Source organism: Camponotus vicinus, unplaced genomic scaffold (genome assembly GCF_025532165.1).
Source record: "Camponotus vicinus isolate PSW18456_S1 unplaced genomic scaffold, iyCamVici1.0 SCAF_3, whole genome shotgun sequence".
Classification (NCBI taxonomy): domain Eukaryota; kingdom Metazoa; phylum Arthropoda; class Insecta; order Hymenoptera; family Formicidae; genus Camponotus; species Camponotus vicinus.
This window is the reverse complement of record NW_028141967.1, coordinates 18,852,473-18,879,866: the sequence shown is the minus strand read 5'-3', so window position 1 is coordinate 18,879,866 and position 27,394 is coordinate 18,852,473. Positions and strand designations below refer to the sequence as shown.

Here is a 27,394-nt window from a genome sequence, read left to right as displayed (position 1 = left end):
ACTAAATTTTTTAAAGTTAATAAAAGAGGAGATAATAATAAATTCATTTATGTAAATAATTTCTTAATCAAAATAAAATAAATTTTGTTATTTCGATAAACATTACATTTTATTTGCAATAATAATCTATCATTATTAATATAAAATCAATATTATCAGTATTAATATAAAATGTAAGAATCAGCGTTAATTTATACAATAAAATAATATACAATAAAATACAAATAATATACAATAAAATATTAAATATTTCTTTTTCTCGGCACAGAGCTAACAAAACTGTAACACATGGTATTTAGCTTTTACGATATATAATATATAGTACATCATTGTTATCACAGCCGCTTATTGTGTTGTTATTCACACGGCGATACTCGAGCAATAAAGTAGTGATGTGAATTCGCTCCATCGAATTTCTTTTCTAAAACGATCGCGACAAGTATTAGGAAATAATTTGTTGTAATTAATATAGTTAACATTTTATATATATATACGTTAAATAATACGTAATATATCGCGACGATAGATCTCGAAACTATTTTGTGATGTGTTCACTTAATCAAGTGTGTAACAGAAATCAAAATTATAAATTATTGTTTCATTGCGATTTTATGGGTAATAATTATTTCCTTAATGATATTTAAAATTAAATATATTTCCGATGCTTTATCATTTTATTTTGCAAGGATTTCAGTATAGAATATAATTCAGGTCAAGAACACGTAGTAAAACAATTCAATCGTAAAATCGAATAATCGTCAATTGTTAACAAAAAGCGCCGTCATACATCGTATAATAAATAATTATATATATATATATATATATATATAATTATATATATATATATATATATATATATATATATATATATATATAGAATATTAAATTATATAAACATTTTAACGTACAAATTAATTATTTATTATACGATGTATTAATTATTTATTATACGATGACTCGGCTTTTCGTTATGATAATTATTTGATTCTACGATTGAATTGTTTTACTACGTGTTCTTGACCTGAATTATATTCTATACTGAAATTGTTAATTGCAAATTACATTTTTTTTTTCGAAACAATTGTGTTTTCTTTACACCAATTGATTCCTCACATTGTTCTGTGCATAAAAGTATTAAGGTCAGATAATCGAAAAATGAATATTTTACTAGATATTTTATGGTTTATGTAAAATTAAGAAATTATTTCAAGCCTTATAACTCGAAAAGTACTTGATGAAAAAAATACTTTATTATAGTGTTTTGGAAAGCTCTCGACATAAGCTATAAGAATATGCAATAAAAAATAGGTGGTTCCATTTAAGAAATTAAAAGTGTCCTTAACCTCACCTTAACGATGCCATCCAAGGTCAAACCAATGACACCATCTTATGTTCCCCTCAAAACCATACAATTTTTGTCGAAAACGTTTTTCTCTAAAATGCTTAGTTTTTGAAAGAAAAGGGGTGTACGGGTGGTCTAGGACACCCTGTATATATATATATATATATATATATATATATATATATATATATATATATATATATATTGCAGTACGTAAAATATTTTGGTAACGAATTATCAGTAATATGGTGTGCGGTCCTGATGGCATAAACAGTAACGCGCTATTGTTTACAATGTTACACTCTTGTTATCACTCACAAAGCAACACTTAAGCAGTACAATAGTAGCGCGAAACGCTTCGTATATTATTATTAAATTATTTTTCTAAATGCCATCATGATTAGTATCTCAGCATAATTCGTTATAATTACTACAATTCGTTGTAATTAAATTCGTTATAATTAGTAGTAGTAACTATTGTGCAATTAACGATATTGAACTCTTGATAAATGATATAAAATTGTATTCCAATGTTATTCCAATTGTGTTCCAATTCCGTAAATTTTAATTGAAGGGCGACCATTCATCATTACAAGTAAAAAGAATAAAAATATAAATTTTATTACGATCCTCTGATCCTTACAGTTAATAATTATTTCTCAAAGAATGTGTGTGTTTGTTAGAGTCAAATATATTTTACATCGTATGTTTTAAATTTTCCTTAATTATTAATTAAACAATATGACGATTAAATTATATTACGATTTTTTTCATTACTTTAATCTTTTGATCTTACAATTCATATTATATGCGTATATTATACTATACCTACACACACAGAACACACACACACACACACACACACACACACACACACACACACACACACACACACACACACACATATTGTGACGGACGGCCCAGAAAGACGTCACAAATGTTTATATAATTTAATATTTCATACGTACAATATAAATTATTGTTTCATTGCGATCTTTATGGGTAATAACTATTTCTTTAATGATATTTAAAATTAAATATATTTCCGATACTTTATCATTTGATTTTGCAAGGATTTCAGTATAGAATATAATTCAGGTCAAGAACACGTAGTAAAACAATTCAATCGTAAAATCGAATAATCGTCAATTGTTAACAAAAAGCGCCGTCATACATCGTATAATAAATAATTATATATATATATATATATATATATATATATATATATATATAGAATATTAAATTATATAAACATTTTAACGTACAAATTAATTATTTATTATACGATGTATTAATTATTTATTATACGATGACTCGGCTTTTCGTTATGATAATTATTTGATTCTACGATTGAATTGTTTTACTACGTGTTCTTGACCTGAATTATATTCTATACTGAAATCCTTGCAAAATCAAATGATAAAGTATCGGAAATATATTTAATTTTAAATATCATTAAAGAAATAGTTATTACCCATAAAGATCGCAATGAAACAATAATTTATATTGTACGTATGAAATATTAAATTATATAAACATTTGTGACGTCTTTCTGGGCCGTCCGTCACAATATGTATGTGTGTGTGTGTGTGTGTGTGTGTGTGTGTGTGTGTGTGTGTGTGTGTGTGTGTGTGTTCTGTGTGTGTAGGTATAGTATAATATACGCATATAATATGAATTGTAAGATCAAAAGATTAAAGTAATGAAAAAAATCGTAATATAATTTAATCGTCATATTGTTTAATTAATAATTAAGGAAAATTTAAAACATACGATGTAAAATATATTTGACTCTAACAAACACACACATTCTTTGAGAAATAATTATTAACTGTAAGGATCAGAGGATTGTAATAAAATTTATATTTTTATTCTTTTTACTTGTAATGATGAATGGTCGCCCTTCAATTAAAATTTACGGAATTGGAACACAATTGGAATAACATTGGAATACAATTTTATATCATTTATCAAGAGTTCAATATCGTTAATTGCACAATAGTTACTACTACTAATTATAACGAATTTAATTACAACGAATTGTAGTAATTATAACGAATTATGCTGAGATACTAATCATGATGGCATTTAGAAAAATAATTTAATAATAATATACGAAGCGTTTCGCGCTACTATTGTACTGCTTAAGTGTTGCTTTGTGAGTGATAACAAGAGTGTAACATTGTAAACAATAGCGCGTTACTGTTTATGCCATCAGGACCGCACACCATATTACTGATAATTCGTTACCAAAATATTTTACGTACTGCAATATATATATATATATATATATATATATATATATATATATATATATATATATATATATATACAGGGTGTCCTAGACCACCCGTACACCCCTTTTCTTTCAAAAACTAAGCATTTTAGAGAAAAACGTTTTCGACAAAAATTGTATGGTTTTGAGGGGAACATAAGATGGTGTCATTGGTTTGACCTTGGATGGCATCGTTAAGGTGAGGTTAAGGACACCTTTAATTTCTTAAATGGAACCACCTATTTTTTATTGCATATTCTTATAGCTTATGTCGAGAGCTTTCCAAAACACTATAATAAAATATTTTTTTCATCAAGTACTTTTCGAGTTATAAGGCTTGAAATAATTTCTTAATTTTACATAAACCATAAAATATCTAGTAAAATATTCATTTTTCGATTATCTGACCTTAATACTTTTATGCACAGAACAATGTGAGGAATCAATTGGTGTAAAGAAAACACAATTGTTTCGAAAAAAAAAAATGTAATTTGCAATTAACAATTACATTTTTTTTTTCGAAACAATTATGTGTTTTCTTTACACCAATCGATTCCTCTCATTATTTTGTACATAAAAGTATTAAGGTAAGATAATCGAAAAATGAATATTTTACTAGATATTTTATGGTTTATGTAAAATTAAGAAATTATTTCAAGCCTTATAACTCGAAAAGTACTTGATGAAAAAAATACTTTATTATAGTGTTTTGGAAAGCTCTCGACATAAGCTATAAGAATATGCAATAAAAAATAGGTGGTTTCATTTAAGAAATTAAAGGTGTCCTTGACCTCACCTTAACGATGCCATCCAAGGTCAAACCAATGACACCATCTTATGTTCCCCTCAAAACCATACAATTTTTGTCGAAAACGTTTTTCTCTAAAATGCTTAGTTTTTGAAAGAAAAGGGGTGTACGGGTGGTCTAGGACACCCTGTATATATAGATTTATGTAGAAAATTATTTATTAAAGAATAAGAGATTAAAGGGTAAAGGTTAATAAATAACTTCTATGACTACAAAATATTCAAGTTTATTTTCGAAAGAAATTTGATATTTTCCGTAGGACAGAAATGCAAGAAGCCTTATTCGACATGTCGAAATACAATACGATGTAAAAAAAAAGAGCAAACAAAAATGGAAAATCTTTAGAAAATGCATAGACACTATAACTAAATCGTATAAATATTGATGAGAAAAAGAAAAATGCGAATTAATAGTAATCAAGATTAATTTTAAAAATAAAATAGCAAAAAAATGAATTATTTTTTCAAGGAATATAAGGATTTATAGTGAAATCGCGTAATTGTGCATAATGGAATTTATATAAGTGCATATTCTCGCGATTGAGAAATAATTTATATAATTTATTTACCCAGTGTGAAATGAAAATAAGATTGCATTTATCTATGTTCAGATTGTGAATGATTAGATTGCGATTCCAATTAAATACTCTCGTATTTGCTTGAGAATAGTGAAATTCTTAGCTCTAGAATCATATTGTATTTTGAAATATCGAATTTTTGTTTTTTTATCTATATAGTATAAAAATAAAGTACTTTTATTATTTCAATACTTTATTTTTATTTTATTACATTAGCCTTTAAATTATATTAGTCTTAATTAAAATTACATGAAATCTATCAAAATAATATGTTACCCTATGATATGATTTAAAAAAAAATAAAATTTCATTTATTATATAAATAATGCAATATATATATATATATACACACACACACACACGAGGTAGAGACAAAGAGAAAGATAAAGGAAAAGAAAAAAAGAAATTCTATATTTTCAAAAGTGAAAAATTTTATATTTAGAATTACAATTTTGATCCTAGGTATGTGAAGTTTCACTATTTCTCTTAACAAAATTTACGAGTTCTAGTTCTTAGTTGAAATTTTCGAGCTCTTTCAACACGTAGATCTGCAAATCCGTGAATTTCAAACTTTCCAGGTTCGCAATCAAGAAACTTTGAAATCCAATTTCTTCAACGTCCGGAATAAAACTTCTATTTTATGAATAATGCTCTTCGCAAAAATTTAAATGTTACAAACACGCTTTACGCGATTAGCAATGGAAATAATACAATAATCGTCGCAATGAATTGTTGATCGATTCGCAAAGAAAATAGCATTATCGTTAAGTATCTGTTGTAATGAACTTTAGTGGACTCTAATGAATCATACAATCGCAATAATACATTAGTAGATTCTTGAGTCAGAAAATCCGCTTTCGTAGTATACATTTAACGCTAACTCCTGAGTCTCATTCTTGATACGATTGTGATTTAAATTACAATACAAATGAAGAATTATGTGCATGATATCACGCTTAGCGTTAAATATGCATTACGAATATAAGTAGTTTTCGCACTATCCAAAATTATCACATAACTGAAATTCAAATACTTTCAGTTACTATACCTGTTTCGCATGCCAACACTTCATGATGAATCTGTACTTGCATCAAATTCTTTAGAATTAAGTAAGATTTCGTAGATTGGCTTTTGAAAAATAATTTTTTGCGAACCGAGGTCAAAAAAATTTTAGGGATTGAAATATAATACTCAAATAGCAAACATTATTTTCTTTCCGAAAAAATGCTTCCTAACCGAGAAATATATATATTTACACATATAAATAAACAGATTAATATAAAATAAACATAATCTAATTTATTTCCCTAAAATTTTTTACTGACGAATCGCGCGAAAGCTTATAATTTACAGACTAATATCACTAGAAAAAATAATATCTAGAAATATATATCTTTAATTAATGCGTAGGTTTCTTGCGGAGAATTTAAGAAATGTGAAAACTACTTGCACGGATTAATGTTATTTATTACAACGCTATTGTACATAGAATTTTAAGAAAATATCCTCTTATGCACTAATAAGGCCTGTATTTTAGATCTTTATGTCTCCATTATATTTATCGCACATATAGAACTGAATGTAAGTGTTTAAAGTTTTAACTTTAAATAACGAGTGGATCAAATTGAGCATAAATCTTAATCACCCATTATCATTTGATCCATGATCAATGTAACACGATGTGTGACATGAAGAACGTGCTCGGTATAAATATAGAGGTGAGATTCGGACGGTCGCTTTTAATTCTTAACGCGCGGCGCGAATATATGCGGGAGCTTAAAAAAATACCTTAGATTAACTCACTTGCTTATCACTGTAATAACACATTGGCGCGTGCGCCGCATCGACAATTCCTGCACACGTGTAATGTTCCTTAAAAAATAAAAAATTGACGTGTAAAATGCATTACTGTCGACTACTATCCCTAACTTACCTTAGGTTAAAACGTGCTATCGTAAAATCGTACGAAAAGTGGAGTATAAGTAAGATTTCTTCTCTTTTTGGTGTGGAAGATATTGGATATGGACAGTTGAACTCCTCTACAAGTAGAATTTATCAGGATTGGATTTTCGAGTAGATTTTCTCGAACCATTAAGCTATGGGTCTCTTAAATATTTGAATTATCAGATTTACATGTCATGTCAACTTGAGAATCCGGAAAATCCGTACTTTGAAGACATTTTAATTTCTAGACCTATGAAACTTTAAAGAGCTTTGAATATCCGATTCTTATCTCGTATTATTCTCGTAAAAATCGAATTTTTACGAGAATAATTCATATATTCCTTTTTTTTCGGGAAAAATTATTGTGGAAATAAGGTTGAATAGACTATTATTTAGCTCAGCCGCGAAAGAATTAATTTCTTGTCTTCTGTTACGCGGTTCCAGTATTTTGTTCTACATAAAACTAAAATCTAATATTACATTCCACAAGAATATGAAAATTTCACAATCTGCTCTTTTTCACTTTCTTGAGATCAAATTAATTTTTTGTTATTTCTCATTGAAAATAGAAGATCGCATAGTAAAGAACGAGAATTAGGCAATTTATGCACAAGACTAATAATTTTTGTCATACCTATTTTACGTGAATTATATAATGAAAATCAATTTGCAGATAATACGAATTTTTTAACACAAATTGTTACATATTTAATCTATGGAAAAATTAGTATTTATAATATATACATTCTTTTATGTTCATGTAAATATCCAGACAATTATTTGAATTAATATCTATTGACGATATCTCTATTGATGAATCATATAATAATTATTCACTGTAAGATATATAAATGAAATGAACATTATACATGTAATAGTGCTATAAGATTTTGAAGTATTTTATCGCGAAAGAAATGAAATGTCACAAGAGGATTGGAAAATAGTTCCGCGTTTTCATGTGGAATTTCAGTCTTTATCGTACGCGTCATTTGCACACATAAATATAAAAAGTAAAAAAGCTCTCTCTTATCAGACTCGTTGGTAGTTATCGATACATGTAAACTACAATTGAAGAAAAGAAAACGAGAAAAATCGTAGCTCGTCTCATGATAAGACATACCCAGAAAGTCATGTATCTATGATACAGATTTAAGGATTGTATGTTTCCATCATAGCAACTGCAAAATATACACGCGTTTAGAATACGATATCACTATGCTTTGTCCGCGTCGATGGGAAAAACCTTTGAATCCCTTATTGACTGTTCGATAAGCGTATATCAAGAACACCGGAAAGTAATCTGAAAAAATTCTACAAGGTTAAATTTTCATATCTAGAATACAATTTATCTCCTGGATGAGGGCAATTTATAAGATCACACATATAAGGAGAATGGAGGGACTCGAGGGAATTCTTAAATTTTCTATAATTTATAATTGAGGTGACACACGATGTAGAACACACGAAGACTAAGATATCTTTGAAACTTAAACTACAATTTGAAATTTCAGAATCTTGAAGATTTTTTATTTTCAAGATTTAAACACCTCTCGAAATTTGATTCCCAAATTTTTTAATTTAATTCGGAGAATTTTGTATCTCTTTGAACTTTCGAAAAATCAAAATTTTAATTTCTCGGCTACAATTTTGACTCTCAACTCTTTAAATTGTTAAATTGTAGAAAATAAAATCATTATATCTTCCATAAGTTCAATCAAAATTCTTGAATTCATGAGTCTTTCGAAACTTAATTGATAATTGTTATCAGCATATATGCGTTTTAAATTGCGGATTAACATTATCCTATAAATTGCAGGAAAGACGAACTTACCTTTTATTGAGTGCCGAAAATATCTCGCATAGCACGAGACAACAAATTCGAAAATTCAACAAAAAACTAATTCTACGATTGATTACTTCCGGTATCCTTAATATCGACGATAAATTAAATTGTCCTGTGAGATCGAACGGGAGATCGTACTTTTGATCGAAAAAAATATTTCTAAGCAGCGATTAAAATATTAAGAACGAATCAAAAGCACAGCAAGAAGGGTTAATGGCGTTTCGAGTCGCTTATATTGTATATTTTATCTTGCGACGACATATTCCCTCCTTCCTCAGTCTACCGCATTAACCTGAGTCAAGAATCAAATCTTAAGCAGAGTATTGTACAAAAAGATCCACTTTCCGGTGTCTGTCGTATGTACGAGCTTGTATCTTCGGCTGGTCATTTTATCGATGAAGTTCTTTATCTCTGTCTCGCTATGATGAGGATTCCAGCGTATAGACACTATTGATATTTTTATAATGTCCCAAGGGATGGTGTCGAGTACCTATAGTAATTTTTAATCACTTTTACAAGCTCCGCGATCGGTTATTTTTACAATTTCTTGATCAATTACATTTTAAAGACATGTTCCTTGAGCAAAATTATCAATCGAAATATATAACATGTGTTATTTGCTTAAATTTTAAAAGTAAAATATTATTTCCCTCTTTTTGAATAGAAAATGAAAAACTTGTTAAAATGCGAAGAAAAAAAATATATATTTATACACATATATTATTTCTATGTACAAAAATATAAATACCTATAACAAATGTATTTTTTATAAAACTTTTAATTAGAAGAAAAATTATTTACCTGGCCATCGGGAGCGTCGGGACTGTCCAAACTTAAATAATCCAAAGTCGTAGTATTATATGCCAACAGTACGCTATAGAGAGGAAAGCACTTTAGTCTAGTGGTAGGAAAGCCATCGTCCGACGATACGAGGCTGTTAGGACCGTCGCCCAATTTGGTGACTTGGACCTCCGACTCCTGATGGTACTTTATCTGTAATATCGTTGGCGCGCGTGAAACGCATGCATTTGACTTGTCATCGTGCTTCTATACTGAAAGAAATGTGACCTATTTCTCACCTCTTTGGTATCCGTGTCTGTACTGAGACAGGCGTGAAGAACTTTCGATCGCGGATTTCTGGTGCTCCTCTGCGCCTCGAAGAAGCTTTTGGGCTCGGTTAATATCAGAATGCCACGCCAGCTCAAATTGGACTCTAGCCAAGCGGTGCTAGAAATCACGCCTATCTGAAATAAAAAAAAACAATGACGCTTCATGGTCATGAATTTATGGTCCCGAAAATTGCGATAGGGATCTAGAGATAAACCAAATTCACCACCAGCCTAATTTTCATCCTTTGTATCTAATAAGATAAGAGGAAGATAGAAAGCAGAGAGATACCGAAACTCATATATTTAGTCGTTCACCTATTTTTAACGGATTGCGTGCCGATGATAATTTGCGTGTTTCGCTAATATTGCACTATCATGGATGATAAAAAACTGTTAATGCAGGTATCTAATATATATTGCGGTATCTAGTATATTGCGATATCTAATATAGGTATCTAAAAGTATTAAAGCATCGACATATCTAACTTTAAGACTGAAATTTAACAAATTGCGAAATAAAATGTACAATGAAATTTATTGAGATAAAATACTCAACTTCAAATTCTTGGAGAAATATATTCGTAAACTTTCATATATATTTTACAATGTACATAAGAATATTTTTCAAAAAATGTCCCTTCAAAAATTTAAAAAAGCTTAACAAATTTCACATGAAGCGATATCATCTAGAGAATTTTAAATTTCTACGATGTGTATATGATAAAAAACGGAAATTCAGTTTTAATTTCAATTCTCAGAATTCATACTTTCCTAGAAAAAAATTTCTTTATTGTAATTTTTTAATATTTAATTTTAAATAGTTAAAATATATTGTTTATATGTATATATAAAATAAAAATTAAAAAAAATAAAAAAGTACTCAAATTTTTTCAACAAATAAATAAAATTTAAGTATTTAATTACAACTCCCTAAATTCTTAAAGAAGTCTAATTCAAACTACCTTTCGTTTTCAATTATTTATAATTTGAAAATTATTGATCACATCGTAACTTCTCAATCGATAAAATGTTTTCTGTGATTATCTCTGAATTAATTAAGCATTCTGTCAATAATTCAGAATTTTAAAAAAGACCGTACAATACACAATTTTTCATCATTCATGAACCACGAGTTTGGCAAACAAAGAGAGATTACGATGTCACATTGAAAAGATGAGGGGCTTATGTGCATAGCGGTGACATGTAAAACATTAATCATCCTCGGGATTAAAATGGGAGATTTCTCACCCTGCTGATGTACTCCGCGTAGATACCTTCGCGCTTGCCTTGCGATAAACTGACCACGTACTTTTCCTCCGATGTCTGGTTGGCGTTCAACGGATCTTGATGGGTCGTGGGTTTCAGATGCACCTGTCGTATATATGCGACCAATTGCGGATTGTCCATCGAAACGCTATCGAGCACGTAGTCCCTGGTCATATTCGCATCGAACGCCTGTCTCCTGTAACGGAACATCCGCTTTAAGCTAAACCAGTGGTATTCAACCTTGTTTTAATCTGGAATTCAATCATTTAATCCTCTTGTAGGAATAAAATAGCAAAGATTAATAATTTCAATATTGAATTCACACTCCAATCCAATCGTCTCTCTACGGTAAACTGCATATCGCGCATACGCTTTCTTCAACATAAAATAACGCAATTTTATTGTACGAAATATATGCAAGTTTTGAGATCATTCAAAGCGAGAGAGAGATTTTAATAACGCGACTTTGAGGGGAAGAAGAGAGCGATTAATGTCGAGATTTTTATAAAATATAAAATGAAATTTTATATTTTTATGTATCTTTTTCTCTTATAATAATAATTATACTTAATTTGTTTCTAACGCTATGAAAAGTGAAAATAAATTGTGTCAAAAATTAAAAATAAGATTTCGAATATTCTATTATCACATGAAATAACAGAAAAAAATTCTAAAGTTTTATTAAAGAGATGCCCCTAAAATATGGTGCAACTTACCTCAAAGCTGCTGCTTCGCTCCAGACTAGAAGCACAGCCATAGCGGTGCAAAAGGCGGCGAGGAAGGCCAAGCAGGGGGCCACTCTTCTCCACCAGGCCCTTTTATAACTGGCAAACGATGTGCCGACTAGGGTAGACCCTATAAATGGTGGCAGAGCTCCGTTTGACGAAGGTAACCCTGCGGGAGCCATTCTGCGGGAATAGAACGAACGTGTAAACACGCGTTGCACGCAAATCATGGAAGTAAGACACCCGGCGAGTTGCAATCTGACAACTTTGTGATATGTCACGTATTCTATTCCATTCTTAAAACTGCTTTTAACCCCAAGATCTTTGCAACAGCAGGTAAATGTAAGAATTTTATGATTGTTCAACGGTATTATATAGACTTTAAATAAATAATCAAAATTCTTTTTCAATTAAGCTAAATCTATTTACAGAAATAAAGAATAATTGAAAATTGAGAGAATTGTAGTGAAGAAGAAACTCAGCGAGAATTAAAAGATATTACTGAAATAGGATATTACTCTTAATCTAAGTAATTTAATTAGTAACTAATAAACCCCCCTTACTTCGCAATATTAACTTACAATAAGTATTATAAAAAAAGATTCACAATTAAAAATAAATTTAATCTGAAGTTTAATTAAGTAAACTATTTTAAAATTGGCAAAGATAGAATAGTTTTTTATTTGAAAATGAAAAAAACATTATGTAATTTTTTTCCTTCGTTAAGAAAGAATCGGATGTAATATTCGCTAAAGAAGCTGTAAGCTAGAAGACGTATGGATGTTCTGAGACACCCTATACACGCGCGGCAAGACGTACAGGTATATAAGTGTGTGAGTCACCCTGCACTTTCTAACTACTATTTTTTCAGTCACGTTCAAGTGAATGCACATCTAAGGATTCGAGACAAAGGAAGACCCTCGTGGATCAGATTATTATTCGTTTGTGTGTTACCTATCATGAATCGTAATTCCGTCGAACAAAAATTCATTTCCGCGATTAATTAATTTAGTTTTGCAACATATTTGTCAATTTTATATTATCTATTCAAATTTATGTGTGTAGTAAAAAATATAAAAAGCAAAATAATTTTTGTGTTTTTTATTCTCAAAATTATTATAAAGAGCTATTAAAAGTTATTAATATTTATTTAAAAAGAGCTATTAAGAGTTATTAATATTTATTAAAAACATTCATTTATTTTGTTATTTTATCAAAATTTAATAAATTAATATTATATATTATATAATATTATATATTATATATTATATTGACTTTTATATATATTAAATTACAAAATAATAATTAATTATAAAAAAGATATTTAAATTCAGAAAATAAAAACGTACAGCTTTCGAAACTGACAATTTTGATAAACTTTACAACAATAGATTTGCATCATATTTTACATCGTAGTTTACATCGCAACTTTATAAATTTTGTTTGTTTAAAAAATCTAGATTTTTTGATCAAATACCGTTCTATTTTTAATTTAGCATTTTAATAAAAAGAGAGGCCAAGCTTTTTATAAAATGCCTGAATTTATAAAGAGCCTATAATATACGAGACAAGTTGCGTAAGTTACACCGTACGGAACAATGTTTGCTCCGTTATTTGTCTCACACTATTAAAGCAAGGTGTGCCATGTTAGCGGCACAAACTTCACATCACTTCGTGCATCGCACAGTACGCCTAACTAATTCACCACGAACTTTTAGCGAAGGCAAAGCTAGGCAGGTATTTGCCATAAATTATTATTTGCTTGTCTAAATTTAAACAAATCTTGTCTACGCAATATTCCGCGGCATATTGTATAAAATTCATATTTCTTGATTAATTGATTTAATAAATACATTAAATACAATCTCGTAAAAGTATTGAGATATTGTGGTATCTCTTAATTAATTTTTAAAAATAATCTAAAATAAAAAGGAATGTATTAATCAAAACTATCTTTATATGTAATTTATATTTAAATTAAACTTCACAGAATTTTAATGCGTATTCCAGACTTTTAAATAATGTACGTCTAATATCAAAAATAAAAAAATTGCACAACAAGTATGCACGATATTGAATCGAATCACCATTAACATAAAATCGATTCACGATCTCGTTAAAGGATCCACAAATGAAGTCTATTGCGCACGTGGCGGCATGATTTTTTGACACATTTAGATACGAATACATCCACATGTCCGCTACATTTACTCACTTCGCTTTCACCGGTTCCACGATGATTCGTGCTCTTCCTTATCCGTGAAATCGAAGAGATGCGCGCTTATGCGAGCGAGACCATTTATATCTCTCGTCCGTTTCTCTGCTCACGTACGAGCGTTCGTCACATCCCCGAATACGACGCTTGAACCGATCCGGTTTCGTGATCGGATCCAGACTGCACTTTTCTGCACCGATACGTCGTCGCACTTTTCGATGATCGGACACACGTGCGAGATGTATGTATATTCACGTCAAATAGCGAACGTATCGCGGCGAGCGTCGCGCGGTTACAATATTTGGGGAACGTCTTTGACTGAACTGTGTCACGTGGCTCGACCTTCTCAGCGTGTTATCGTTGTGTTGTATTGTGTTGTGTTGTGTGTCATAAATCGTTTCCCCGCACGTTCCCGTTCCGCTTTCCCCGACGTTGCAACGTGAAAATCTCTTTCGAACGTTGGTGGGAGAGTGATAAATCGAAACGGAGAAGCTCGCTTTGTGCCCCCCGTTCCTCCTTTGTTTCTGGTATCGTTGGTTTATTGTGTAACAAGCTGAATATATCCAATGCAGCCTCGACTAAATAATTTCGAAGTGAGAATAACTTCCTAGTTTACAGGCTCTTGTAGAATTTCTTTGAAATACCTTCGGATTTTCTTTCACATCTTTAAAACATCAATTTTATTAAGAGTACAGTTCTGGATCTTCAAAATAGAGTTCAATATCTACAAAGTTTCAGATAATTTATTTTATAATATTTAATTTAATTTTTAGCAATTTTTCAAATAAATCTAATTATTGAATATTCAAGAAATAATTTTAAATATCTTTTGATTATACTCCACTTGTATTTCTTATAGAAATCGAAGCTCTTTAAAAGTCTTGAAAAGATATATTAGCCTAATTGGTCCTCGAGTCTTCTACAGAATCAAGCTTTTCAAGCATTCACTATACTCCCTTCTTCATTTCACATACGGCCTTTTTTATACGACTGTTCCCTCAGATTCGACTTGTGTTTTTCGATGCAGCTGGATTTTTTATAGAACCTCGAAGTATTCACTATCGTCCCTTTTCTAAATTTCCGCCTTATTCTCCCGTGTATTTATTACAACCTCACCTCGAAAATCTTCCACGTGTTTGCACGACTGAGATTCTTCAGGGGATTAAAATTCCTCGAAAAATCTCCCACTTCTCTGTCGCACCCCTGTAATAGAAATCGATCTGGGGCAAAATCTCATTTACCGAGATCGATTCAATCGGAATCTTACGAGAATTTCTTTCGCTTTCCAATCTTTTTCTTTTCCCCGCCGTTCCTCCTCTCCAGGAATGCACTCGCGACTTCCCCCGCGAGAGAATTCTCCGACAGATTCCCGGATAGACAAGGGGAACGATCAGTCGGCGGATAACGACTGCGTGTCGAGATAGTCTCGGCTCGCTCCCTCGGCGGGGCGATTCGCCTCGTCTACTACCCGGTCGCCGACTTCTTCGTTGTCGACCGACATCGAATCACATACATATATCGATTCGAGCGGGACGACAACGACCGTAGGCGACGGTCGAGAACAAAGACGGCGACGTCGGGACCGCGGCGCGATGCGACGCGACAAACGAGCGTGCCGGGACGTTTGTGGCGGCTGCGTCGTGCTGAGGAAACGTGCGTCGTGTATTATGGGTTGAATGTCGCATTGCAGAGCGGCGGCGACACACACGATGATGCCCGTCGCCGTCGCCGTCGCCACCGCCGCCGCCGCCACCGCGTCGTCTGCATCTGTCATCGTCCGTCTTCGTCGCACCCGCCTCGAGCCCCCGATCGGACTTGGATATCTCTCCGACCCTCGCATTTCTTCGACGGAACTGTTCTGCTCTGTCAATGTCGATAGGCACGTGAGAGCCTCCTGCGCGACAGACGGCGAGCGAAGTGGATCGCAAACGATGTGAAAGAGAGAGATTCTCACATTGTTCACTTTTCAATATGTCAATGATGAAATTGAAAAAAAAAGAAAGAACTGCAACCACGTGCGGATTGAAACAATTGTGTGAACTCGTTTCACTTCAAGATTGCATTGGAAACGATAATTGTTAATTTTGCTGTACACGTGTTTCGCATCGTTGCCTCGGTATTGAAAATATTGGAGAATGCAGTAGCTTGGCTTTTATATCTTCCGTATTTTATATCTTACGTGAATTCGATTGCACATTGATCATTGATGCACACGAGTTGATGTTATAAATGCATATGCATATGTAAGAAGTCGACCGTAAATCTTATCATTGTGTTTCAATTTTTACTGGATACTCCGTTCAAGATATTTGATAAACTCTGTTTTCCATTTTATATATTTAAATACCTACATAAATGTGCATCGAGATTCAAATGTATACCAGCACATGTATCGACGCATTCAACTAAATTGACATATAGCAAACACACGTATATATACTGTATATATAATTAACAATATATTGTATATATAATTTGCCAATAGATAGAATATGACGTAAGCTAAAAATTGTGCGTATGAAAATTGTGTGTGCGTGAAAAATGAAGAGATAGGTTTATTTAACTTCTAATACACTATCTGTGTTCAGTTATTTAACACAATCGCTTAATATAGCTGTACGCGTATATTTGGGGAATGGTAAAGATAAAGGGATGCTAAAGATAATTTCGTAGAGTTTTCTAAAGATAAGCACAAAGAAGAGAAGAGGGGGTTTGATAAGCGGGATAAAAAAAGACAAAGAATGATATTGTTATAAAATAGAAAGACAAAGAATGGTATTATCATAAAAGCTTGAATACAAAATTGCATTAGTCTCGTTAATTCTTAAGTACTATAACCGATTATATTTTTTTCTATAACAAATTTAAAATTAATTAAGCAAATTGAGATTTTATTATCTATTCGCATGTATAATACATTTTATTAATATCTGTTATACATTTTTTTAATATCTATTTTGCTAAAAAGATTTCCTCGTACAAATAATTTAATTTCAATCACTTATATATTACTTTCTCAAGAATAACGAAAATACTTTAACATAATTATCACATTCTTTGTATTCTATCCATCAATCAAGAAAGAGAAAGTGCGAGAATTTTTATATAGACATTATAAAGAGATAGAAAATAATATGTTGAAAATATTTTAAAATAATCACTACATTTTTTTAAGCTTGTACTTTACCTACAAATCAGGAGGAAATACGATAATTTTTATAAAGAGCACTAATAAGATTATGTTGTTTACGCAGCAATGGATTTTGATTAAATAAATTATATTTCATCAATATCATATTCTTTGAAATTTTTATCATGTCAAGATTTATCTTTTTGAATTATTAGTAACTGATTGCAAGTACTTATTAAAAAGAAAATATATTTCTACCTAACAAATATTTCTAAATAATACTTCTAAAAAATCGAAAAATTCTCCCTTTTTCTTTTTCGAAATGATTTCAACTCACTAATCAAAATTCCATTCATATCGAAAATAAATCAACTTATCCTCCTGGGAATACTGCAGAAATGAAATTTTGGTATTAGACGTACGTAATCACTAATTCTTACACGTGCTTGCGTAAACCACACTGTATATGCACTAACACAGACAATCTGTTTCACTCCCTACATTGTAGAACACGAGATATCCATCAGCTAAGGAGAGATTATGCGAACAAATACTTTTTAATCTTCGAAACTAAAAGAACATGCTTCTTCTCTCACCTCGTTCCTCCCACTTCCATTATTCGCCGGGATACTTAGATCTCCTTATTTTTATTATTGTAGAGATTTATAGGCGAAACTTAGATAACTAAATCTTTTAGATTCGTGCTGAAATGCAGGCCGCTCTTTCCGCGTACCTGAACCCACGGCGACCTATCCTTTTGCGCTTCAGTCAGGAGATTGGAGCATCGTTCACAAACAGGTTTCCTTCTTGGAGCGGTATCCGTCTGGCTCCCGCAATTCGTCGCTTTAGTGTCCCCGAGACAAACGATCAGAGATCCACTCGATGACTCGACCCACTGACGAACGAGTCACACACTACCAGTGTTTATGACACTGCGCGGATGATGACACGCGAGAGTACCCACCGAAAGGAAGTTCTCTCTTTCTCTCTCTCTCGCTCTCTTTGTCCCCTTCTTTCCTGCTATTTTCCTTCTCTCGCCTCCCACGCTAGTCTTGCAGAGAGTTACCACGGAATCCGAACCAGACACAGATAGAGAGAAAGAGAGAGGAGGACCTTTGCGATCCACACTCGCGTGTTTATCACTGATCGCGGGATGACACCTGAACGGCCAACTGTAAAAGAGGAAGTGCAGGCAATGTACTACCGCTGTGCCCTGACTCGTGGCGAGTAGCCTGCCTCGACTGCCCTCCAGCACCTGGAACCTAGCGCCTGACGCTGGTTTGTTCGCCGAGTACAATGCCTCTTATATCGGGTGTCCTTCTTTAAAACGCCGCCTACCTCCGTCCTCAACTATCCCCTTCAAAACCGACGCGCGAGGCCGCTTCTCTCTCTCTCTCTTTCTTTCTTTCTCTTTCTCGCTTTTACGAGGACATTTTCCGCTCTCCTAGCCAGGTAGTAGCCCAGTGACTCTCATCCCGCTCAGGTAAATGATGCCGATCGGTTTCAGGTAATTGCAAAGTTTATCGGAAACTTGGCGAAGTTGTTCTGATTGTAAGATTAACAATGTTTGACTGATTACAGATACTTACTCAAGAAAATATATATTTCTAACATACCGAAAAACTTTCTCTTTTTCTCTTTCGAAATGAGATTTTAACTCAAAATTTCATTCATTGAAAATGAATCAACTTATCCTCCTGGCAATACTAAAGGATATTTCTAAAGAATATTTCTCAGTTATTAATCTTTATACGTTTTTCAGTTTCTATCTCATTTTCTCACTCTGTTATTGATCTTTATGCTTCTTTTGGTATCTATTTAATTTTCGTAAACATCAAAATAATGTTCAAGAATTTAATTCATACATACATGTATTAATTATATAATATAAAAACATAAAAACGTGAATAATATATTAACATGAACTGAATTATGACATGTCATTTTTCAGAAGATATCGCAAATGAGAGCAAATCAACTTTCTCAGAAAAGACTTCGCAATATTGTTTTTTTTTAAATCTAGGTGAGAAGATTATACCATTCATCAAGCAGAATTGTGCATACGCAGAAGAAATCTGAAATTAATTTTCTATGTTCCCAAGATACAATGTCTCCCGAGATGTACATATGCAAACGTACGATCTGTTATCCTAAAATTAAAAATATAATATATGATATAATCTAGACATTACAACAGTGCTCTCTGCTTGCACGTATAATTAAGATATTATTAATTATATATATTGCTTAATTTCTAATTTATCACTTGTATTATCTCGGTACTCCTTGAAATTATATCTAGTAAATAAAGTTACACGAATCTTTTACGAAGCAATATAAACTTTAAACAAGAGAAAACTTGTGGATAAACATACCGAAAGCATGTTTTGCAATCAATAAAAAGTTTAATTGTAAAGTTTCTAAATTATTAACGGAATCAAAAGAACAACAAAAGTTTATCTCGGAAAGTGCAAAACGTTGGATAATGTGAGATTAAAAAGGAAGAACATTGATTGCGAATGTTGCGGGCACAAACAAAATTAACGTGGAATAGTATAAAAAGCTCAGTTAAATCGAAAGCCGGACATTGCAGTTCAGTCAGCCGACTGCGTGTTATTGATCCTGTAAGTTGCGCCCTTTGCATAGCGAAACATCGTTGTTGAAGTCGAAAGGCGGAAGTTCAAAGGCGGTTTAGTTAGTGTGTGCGGTTCCTTGATCGATGCAGAATGAATTAATTTTAGACCAAAGGAGTCTGCAGACCTCAGTTGCATCTGTGCACATCGTATCAGTACATGTCATGAATCTCAAACTGATTTAACTTTGGCAATTTCAAACTTTGACTTTGCTTTAGAGATATGAGAATGTGTAGTTTTTAATTCGTATTATATCTACTCAAAATATTATATTCGTGTAAATATATAATTAAATTACAATGCATTATATTTGTATTAATTGTTAATTCAACCTAAATGCGATTCTTAGCATGAAAAATTTGACGAATCAAAATTAAGTCGATGAATAATAGACCTTTATTCGCGTTCCATTTTTCGCAACGGCCTCTTTGTTGTAATGATAAATATTAAAATACGACGACCTTGGCGACGGGCTTGCATTTGGCGTATCGAATTTTCACGAGAGTGGCCTCGAAGCTAGACGCTTATGGATCACGCTCATAATTCAAAAGGCTAGCGGCAGCAGGTCGGCGGTAGGAAGGCGGCATTTTTTATTTAGGAATTCAGTGTGGCATAACGAGATCGTCTTCCCGTGAGAGATGGAAAGAAAAACCGAGTGAACCAAGACGAGGGGCAGAACGAATGAACACGGTAACGAATAGCAAAAAGAAAAGGGTAGAAACGCCAGCGATATATGAAATCACCTCTCCACGGCAACGTACGGTTTTGACAGAATAATTTGAGAAAATTCGCAAGAAAGAACATGGCTTGAAACAGTCGTGCACCTGCCTTTTTCAAGCCAGCATTATATTTTATTACGAATTGAAACGACCGTACTCGCGCAGGGCTATGAACCGGATAAAAAACCAACAAGTTCTCCGGAAATAAAATGAACTTTTTAATGGACTAATTAATCTAGTGTCACAATTAACATAAAATGTTTTTTATATTATCAGTGATTCTGGTTATTACATTTTTTTTTACTCAACAATTTTAGATATATAATGCAAATATAACGTATATATAACCTCCTTTGAAATAAATTATTAAAATGCTAGTAGAAAAAAATTGATAAAAAAGGAATTTAATTTGAATTTAAATTATAAAGGAGAGATTTTATTTTTTTTATTTCTTAAAAATACTGATTTTGAAAATAAAAAATTAAATTTTATATTAAAAATTTAATTTAATTCTATCGTGCATAGCACAAAGAATTGAAATAACTATAAAAAACAATGCATTTATTGTACGATGCTAGTTGAAAAAATGACATCTTTATTCTCTTTTTCTCTCGATATTTTAATCAATTTTATACTCGTTAAAATTTATCGCTATATAAAACTGCAGATACAATATGGAATATAAATTCTCCGTCTAAAATGTATAACGTGAGATGCTTTCGCAAAGATTAATATTTCATTCATTGATCTTAATGGACGGTGACAATATTTTATTTCGCGATTTTAAAAACAGCTAATTAGATTCAGTAATAATTAATCTAAACAGTTAACTTTACCAGTTTACTTGATGTAATTATATTTTCATTAGATATGATAATTATGAAAAAAGTTAATGGGATTAATATTTTAAATTGTTCTTTGAGATAAAAAATTTTAAGTTAAAAGGATTAGTTATGAAGAGAGCTTTACATTACCAGACATTGTTTCATGCTGTGAGCAACACACACTCGCCAGAGGCAGATGGTATGAATTTAGTGACATTGAGAAAACAGTCACCCTTCGCTTTGAGTCCAGCTGCATCTCGACTCGGAGGGCTTGGATATAATATTCTGATGCACGGAAGCAAATAGAATTTTCTTTTTTTTTATAATAACTTTCGTAACTAACTTTAAAATTACCGAGAAAAGTCATTTAAATATGTTGAAAAAGAATCTAAATATTCATTTTACATCTCTTATTCTGCTATCTTATAATAGTCTTACATTCTTCTCTTTCTTGTCTCTTCATATGAAAAAATAAATAGTATATCTATAATAGTATAAATAGTATAAAGTACCGTATATCCTGCATATTGATATATCCGATTTTTCGTTTCTTTTCTCTTTATAAATATAAAATTATCTCTATAATATTTCTCTATAATATAAAATTTTTATATATACATACATTCTTCACTTGCTTTGCGAGCAAAATGTACAAAGTGCTAACTATTTTAAATATTTACCAAGCTTTCTGTTCCTTAATTCTTATGTATCATCCGTGTTTTTGATAATTCATCTCGTAAACATTGCACAAATTATACAAAGTATCGGCTATTCTAAATATTTAACTTCTACACACATATTTGTCTCACTTACATCATATTTTCATACATCATCCTCCGCGACCCTTAAAGCTCGCAGAAATTATACAAAGCATCTGATATTTGCCTTACGTGTTCTTTCCACATCATGTCCGTTAGAACGGATTATCTAAGGTTCTATCTTACATTTCACTCCTTATTTTCATTTCAATCTTCCCCAGTTCTCAAGAACGCAAATTAAAGTGCCAACTACCCTATATTTGTGGCTCGCGGTTCACTCTCCGTACCCTCCGCGTCGCATCCGTATCCCTTAAACTTATACACATGGCACGCGAACCCGTCGAGGCGCAGACGCGAAACGGCCGTTGCGCGATCAGTAGCACACGGCCGTGCTGAAACCGGCAGCTGAGGAGCACTCGCGCACCGACCGCGATCACGGCAGCTCTGATCTCTCGTCGCTCCGCTTCGAACGCGCGCGCGTGCAGCATCCGCGCGGCAGGCCGATCACATTTGGAAGTTTTCCCCGAGTGCTCCGAGTGTAATCAGTATGCCTGGGAGGTTTCGACGAGGGCTGTTTCGGAATTGAAACCACTCGGTAAAACTCGGTTACTCTCGATACACTGACGGAATAATGTTTATGTAATTAACGAAATGTACACATTTAGTGTTGTAATCGTTGATCGATTACAATGATACAGACGCGATTGAAGCTCGTGAAGAAATTGCTCGATGCTGGAGGAAACGTTAGTATTTCGTTGAGAATGTCGGTGTTTGTGCTTTTAAGTAGATAACTTTTAAGTAGATAAAAATACTCGATAGAGAATGCTTGATGTTGTAGAAAATAATCTATTGATAATCAATTATTATTTTTATTATAGTTTTATTATACTTTGATTATATTATTTTATATAATTATTGTTTTTATTATTTTTATCTTATCATCGCGGTGCTGTTATTTTTAAAATGGGACCAATTGTTTTGAAATTACTTTAAGATACGTTATGAATGTATATTTTAAAAATATATGTTATTATTCTCTTTTTTAATTAAAGAGAGAGAGAAAAATGTATAGAACTTCTGAATATTGTATAAAATTTATTTCTGATTACATAAAGTTTAATTGCACGAGTTGCATGATTAATATCAAACAATACTAATGTATTTAGGAAATTGTGATTTTGCTGTACTTGTTAAATTAATGATGTGATTAAGAGTTCGATTGTTTCTCCTAAATATGTGCCATAGTATTACATATGTATATATGTGGGGAATATGTTATATAGAAACGATTATTAATACAAAAGCTAATAATTTGTCCATTAATAATAAATTTTTCGATAAATTAGAAAATTTATTTTTAATACATTTTTGTTTTTGTACGAATATTACATTTATTATCAAAATATAAATGGTCTATTATCAAAGAACAAAATTACTATTGTATGATTATGCTTGTGAAATGCGAAATGTACGCGATTTTATTTATCGTACAAGATTTATATTGATGACTTATTGCAATCCTATTGAAAGAATAAATTATACAAAATGAAAATTTAATCTTGTGATATAATAAACTTGTTTAAAATAATAATTAATTATTAAAATTATTTTATAAAATTATTAAAAGTAATTATAGAAATTATGGAAATATTGGAAGCAATTGTGTGCATATTGCAAGATTTTTCAAAGTTAATTTATATATTTTTTGCCTAAATCATTCTCGTTTATATATGATGTATGTCACTTCTAATGTGACTTCTAATTGTGAAGTAAGTAAGTAAAATTCATTTTTATATTCAAGTCCAGGTACACGAGTTACACTATTAATGCTACGATACAATTTTTCCTATCAGAAAAAGATCAAAATAATCGACACAATTCAGTAAGAAAAATGGCAGTAAGAAAAATGATATAATATGAATAATGGAATTGTATATAACAGTGCCATTACGTACGAACTCTTTGATACCATTTCTTATGAACGAATATTCAAATGCTTATTTAATAACGCAACAATTGATTTTACTTCGGTAGAACACATTGTAATTGAGAGAAGCCACTTCGATGTGGAAGTACGCGCTCTCTTGTTTGCAAGTTACAAATGCTTCTTCCTAACTTTAGTCTCACAGCTTTCACTGTTTATATGCATGTAAGTTACATAAAGAATGAAAGAGCCTATTCTTCCGTCTGACGTCGATATCTCTCGACTATGCTATTTATAAAATATCGGTTCAAACTTCAAATAATTTTAAACAAGACAATAGAAAATTTCGAAAGAAAGATACAAGCATGTAAAAGATATTTGAATATTAGAACATTTTTTTAGATACAAATATTCTCAATACACCTGTGTAACTAATTATCAATTATTATTAATATTGAAGAAAGTTTCTTATTTCTAGAATTAGATTTTTATTTTTAAATCAAATGAATCAATAAAACTTCTATAAATAGAAAATATAACATAGATGGTATTGATATTTTACTTGTGTAACATTTTATTATATATATATATTTTATTTGAGTCACACACATATTTTTTTTAGAAAAGGAAATGAAACACATCTGCCGTTTGTCGTATCTTTTAATACTTTTGTTATTACAATTGTAAATATTTACGCATCCTATAGCTGCGTTTAAACTTTAAAAGCAATCATCTTTCTCTTTCTATATTATGATTGTATATCAAAGTATCTTTTTCTTTCACTCTAGAATCTTCAGTTTTTATCTAAAGTTTTTAATCTAAAGCTTATAAGATGTTTTCTAAACTTTGCGAAAGTAATATTTTAATTTTGTAAATATATAACATCTTATATATATATATATATATATATATATATATATTTATATATATATATTATTTTATATATATATATATATATATATAAAATAATATATATATATATAAATATATATATATATATCTTATATATATTTATATATATATTATTTTATATATATATCTTATATATATTTAAAATTCATAAAGGTAGTATATGTAATCAACCGAGTTTTGTAAAATATAAAATGATTTTAAAATATTATGACAATATTTTCATATATAACATAGAGAAATTCTTCTCTATGTACGAAATAATACACTTAACATTGCGCTCAAATTTGTCCTAATCTTATCCCGAATTTGTTTTATTGAAATGCAGTATTCTCAGTGTAATTCAATGCAATCTTGCAATCAAATTTGGTAACCGCTACTCTCGTTCATGCTGTCAAGACAAGTTTGTCAAATCCACATAAACGTGAAATCGGATTTGCATCGGTTGGCGTAAGTAACTACGAAACTTTATTAAGCCGTTTATATTCGGTCTAGTGGCATTGAATAAATAAATTTTCCGCTTTGCGATTTTTTCTTCATTTTGTCTGTTGTACTTACACAGCAATAATGCGCGCTTTTATATGCGCTACTTTTTTACAAAGCATGCCTTTACCTTTGAGAATATCTATGCGCGGACAAATAGGTCGGAAGTCGTTCATACAGAATTCAAAGATCATACGTTCCTTTTCCTAAGTAGACTTTATCCAATTGATAATGTAATTGAAATCCGTCGCAAGCATTTACGATGCGCGATCATTCATCGAAATATATATTTCCAAATAAAAAAGATGTATTGAGATGTATGATTTAACATAAAAATTTTTAATAGTTTTTAGTGTGTTATAAAAGCAATATTATACGTGGTTATTAGAATTAAACAATTAGGGGAAAACTGCAAAGTTTGGAAATTGACATTTTGAAATTAATAATTTAGTGATAATAATTCAAGAACTTTCATATATTAAATAATATTTTCGTAAGAATTATATTTAAATTATCATTTATCTTCTATTTCTTGTAGCTTCTCTCTCTCTCTCTCTCTCTCTCTCTTTCCTTTCTCAAGTTTCACTGAGAAATATTCAATATTCTTTAATATTTATTTTGTATTTTTATTTACTTCGTATAATATTCCCTTTATTTACTTTGTATTTTAAATAATTTTAAAAGTCTTTGTTGCATTTTTATATTACATCGAACACTGCAATGTTTTTAAAACACGCAACTATATTTTTTCTTATTGATAAAACGCCTTGGGAAAGCAAACATGATGGATGAATAGGTGATGTATGTCTCGACAAATGTGTATTCCGAACTAACAACACGAACATCAAGATCGAACGAAAATGTCGAGATGTGTACACGAGGAAGATTCATTCGCCTTGTATTTATTCAACAACCTGATGCTATCGGCGATAAGAAAATTCTATCATAGACGAAGTTTGCCTATCTGTAATGGAAAACTTCTTTTCGCGCTTCTTTTCATCCGGATATTGTGGGGAAACTTTTTACGAGTTTTCATGAGTGTTCTAAATGTTAATGCGTTTTGTCCTCAAAATAAGAAACTTCTTTCTAGCAACTAATCGTTGCTGTATCCAAACTTAACCGAATGCTAACGATTTTTCGATATCCATCAGGCATTATTGTTATCCCACTTTTTCACAATCTAGATTATTTTTTCACGGTGAAATTACAATTCTTGCAAATTGCGAGATTACGGATAATGTAACATACATTTGTAAATGGCTTTTTATCGTAGCTCTCTTTTAAGGTCACCAAGAAGCAATTTTATCATTATGCTGCTATCACATATATTATTATTCATATCCATTATTTCCATTATATTATTAATTTAACTCGGATCACATTTTTTCTTTCCCTTTTTTCGTTCGCTTTCTTGGCAAAAAAGAACAAATAGCAAATAAATACGATAATGCTTTACGATCTCGAAAAATTATTATGGTTTTATTGCGATTCGTTTATCTTGATGGATTGTGATAAGGAGGTTACTTCACAAGACATAGTATGTGAATGGCTCTGCACGCGGCAAGTAAAGTGACACGCGCTGACACCCACACGCGTCGTACATGACACCTCGAAAAGCGACATGGTGTAGTGTAGTGATGTGAGACGCATCATATTTCCCGCATATCCGATATCTCTCTGATGATGATAAATTCAATATCGTCACACTAAATTTGACATACTGATTGCAAATATTTGTGTACATATTTTTGCATATAAAACCTTGATAGATTTGGCTTGTTTTTCGCAAAAATATTTGACTATTTTCTTAACTTGTGTTTGCATATGTACATATATATTTTCAACAGCTTTTTTGTAAAAAATTTTATTTTGATTTGTTGATTTAAATCGAGCAGAGAACCTATTTAATA

The 27,394-nt window shown here is 31.2% G+C and overlaps 1 protein-coding gene across 3 annotated transcripts; it reads right to left on the bottom strand.

Annotated features, from left to right (window-relative positions):
* Positions 1-4,701: 4,701 nt before the first annotated feature.
* Positions 4,702-18,497, bottom strand: LOC145968369 (protein Star). Of its 3 annotated transcripts, none has more exons than XM_083093765.1 (6): positions 17,968-18,497; positions 11,881-12,072; positions 11,147-11,360; positions 9,869-10,033; positions 9,591-9,782; positions 4,702-9,279 (listed from the first exon to the last, which is right to left on the bottom strand). In XM_083093765.1, exons 2-6 carry the CDS (start codon positions 12,069-12,071, stop codon positions 9,094-9,096), a joined length of 948 nt encoding a protein of 315 aa, XP_082949891.1. In that variant the 5' UTR covers position 12,072; positions 17,968-18,497; the 3' UTR covers positions 4,702-9,093. The 3 variants fall into 3 exon arrangements, with proteins under 3 accessions (XP_082949891.1, XP_082949890.1, XP_082949892.1); XM_083093764.1 differs by lacking the exon at positions 17,968-18,497 and adding an exon at positions 17,831-17,957; XM_083093766.1 differs by lacking the exon at positions 17,968-18,497 and adding an exon at positions 14,105-14,908.
* Between the last annotated feature and the right edge of the window lie 8,897 nt (positions 18,498-27,394).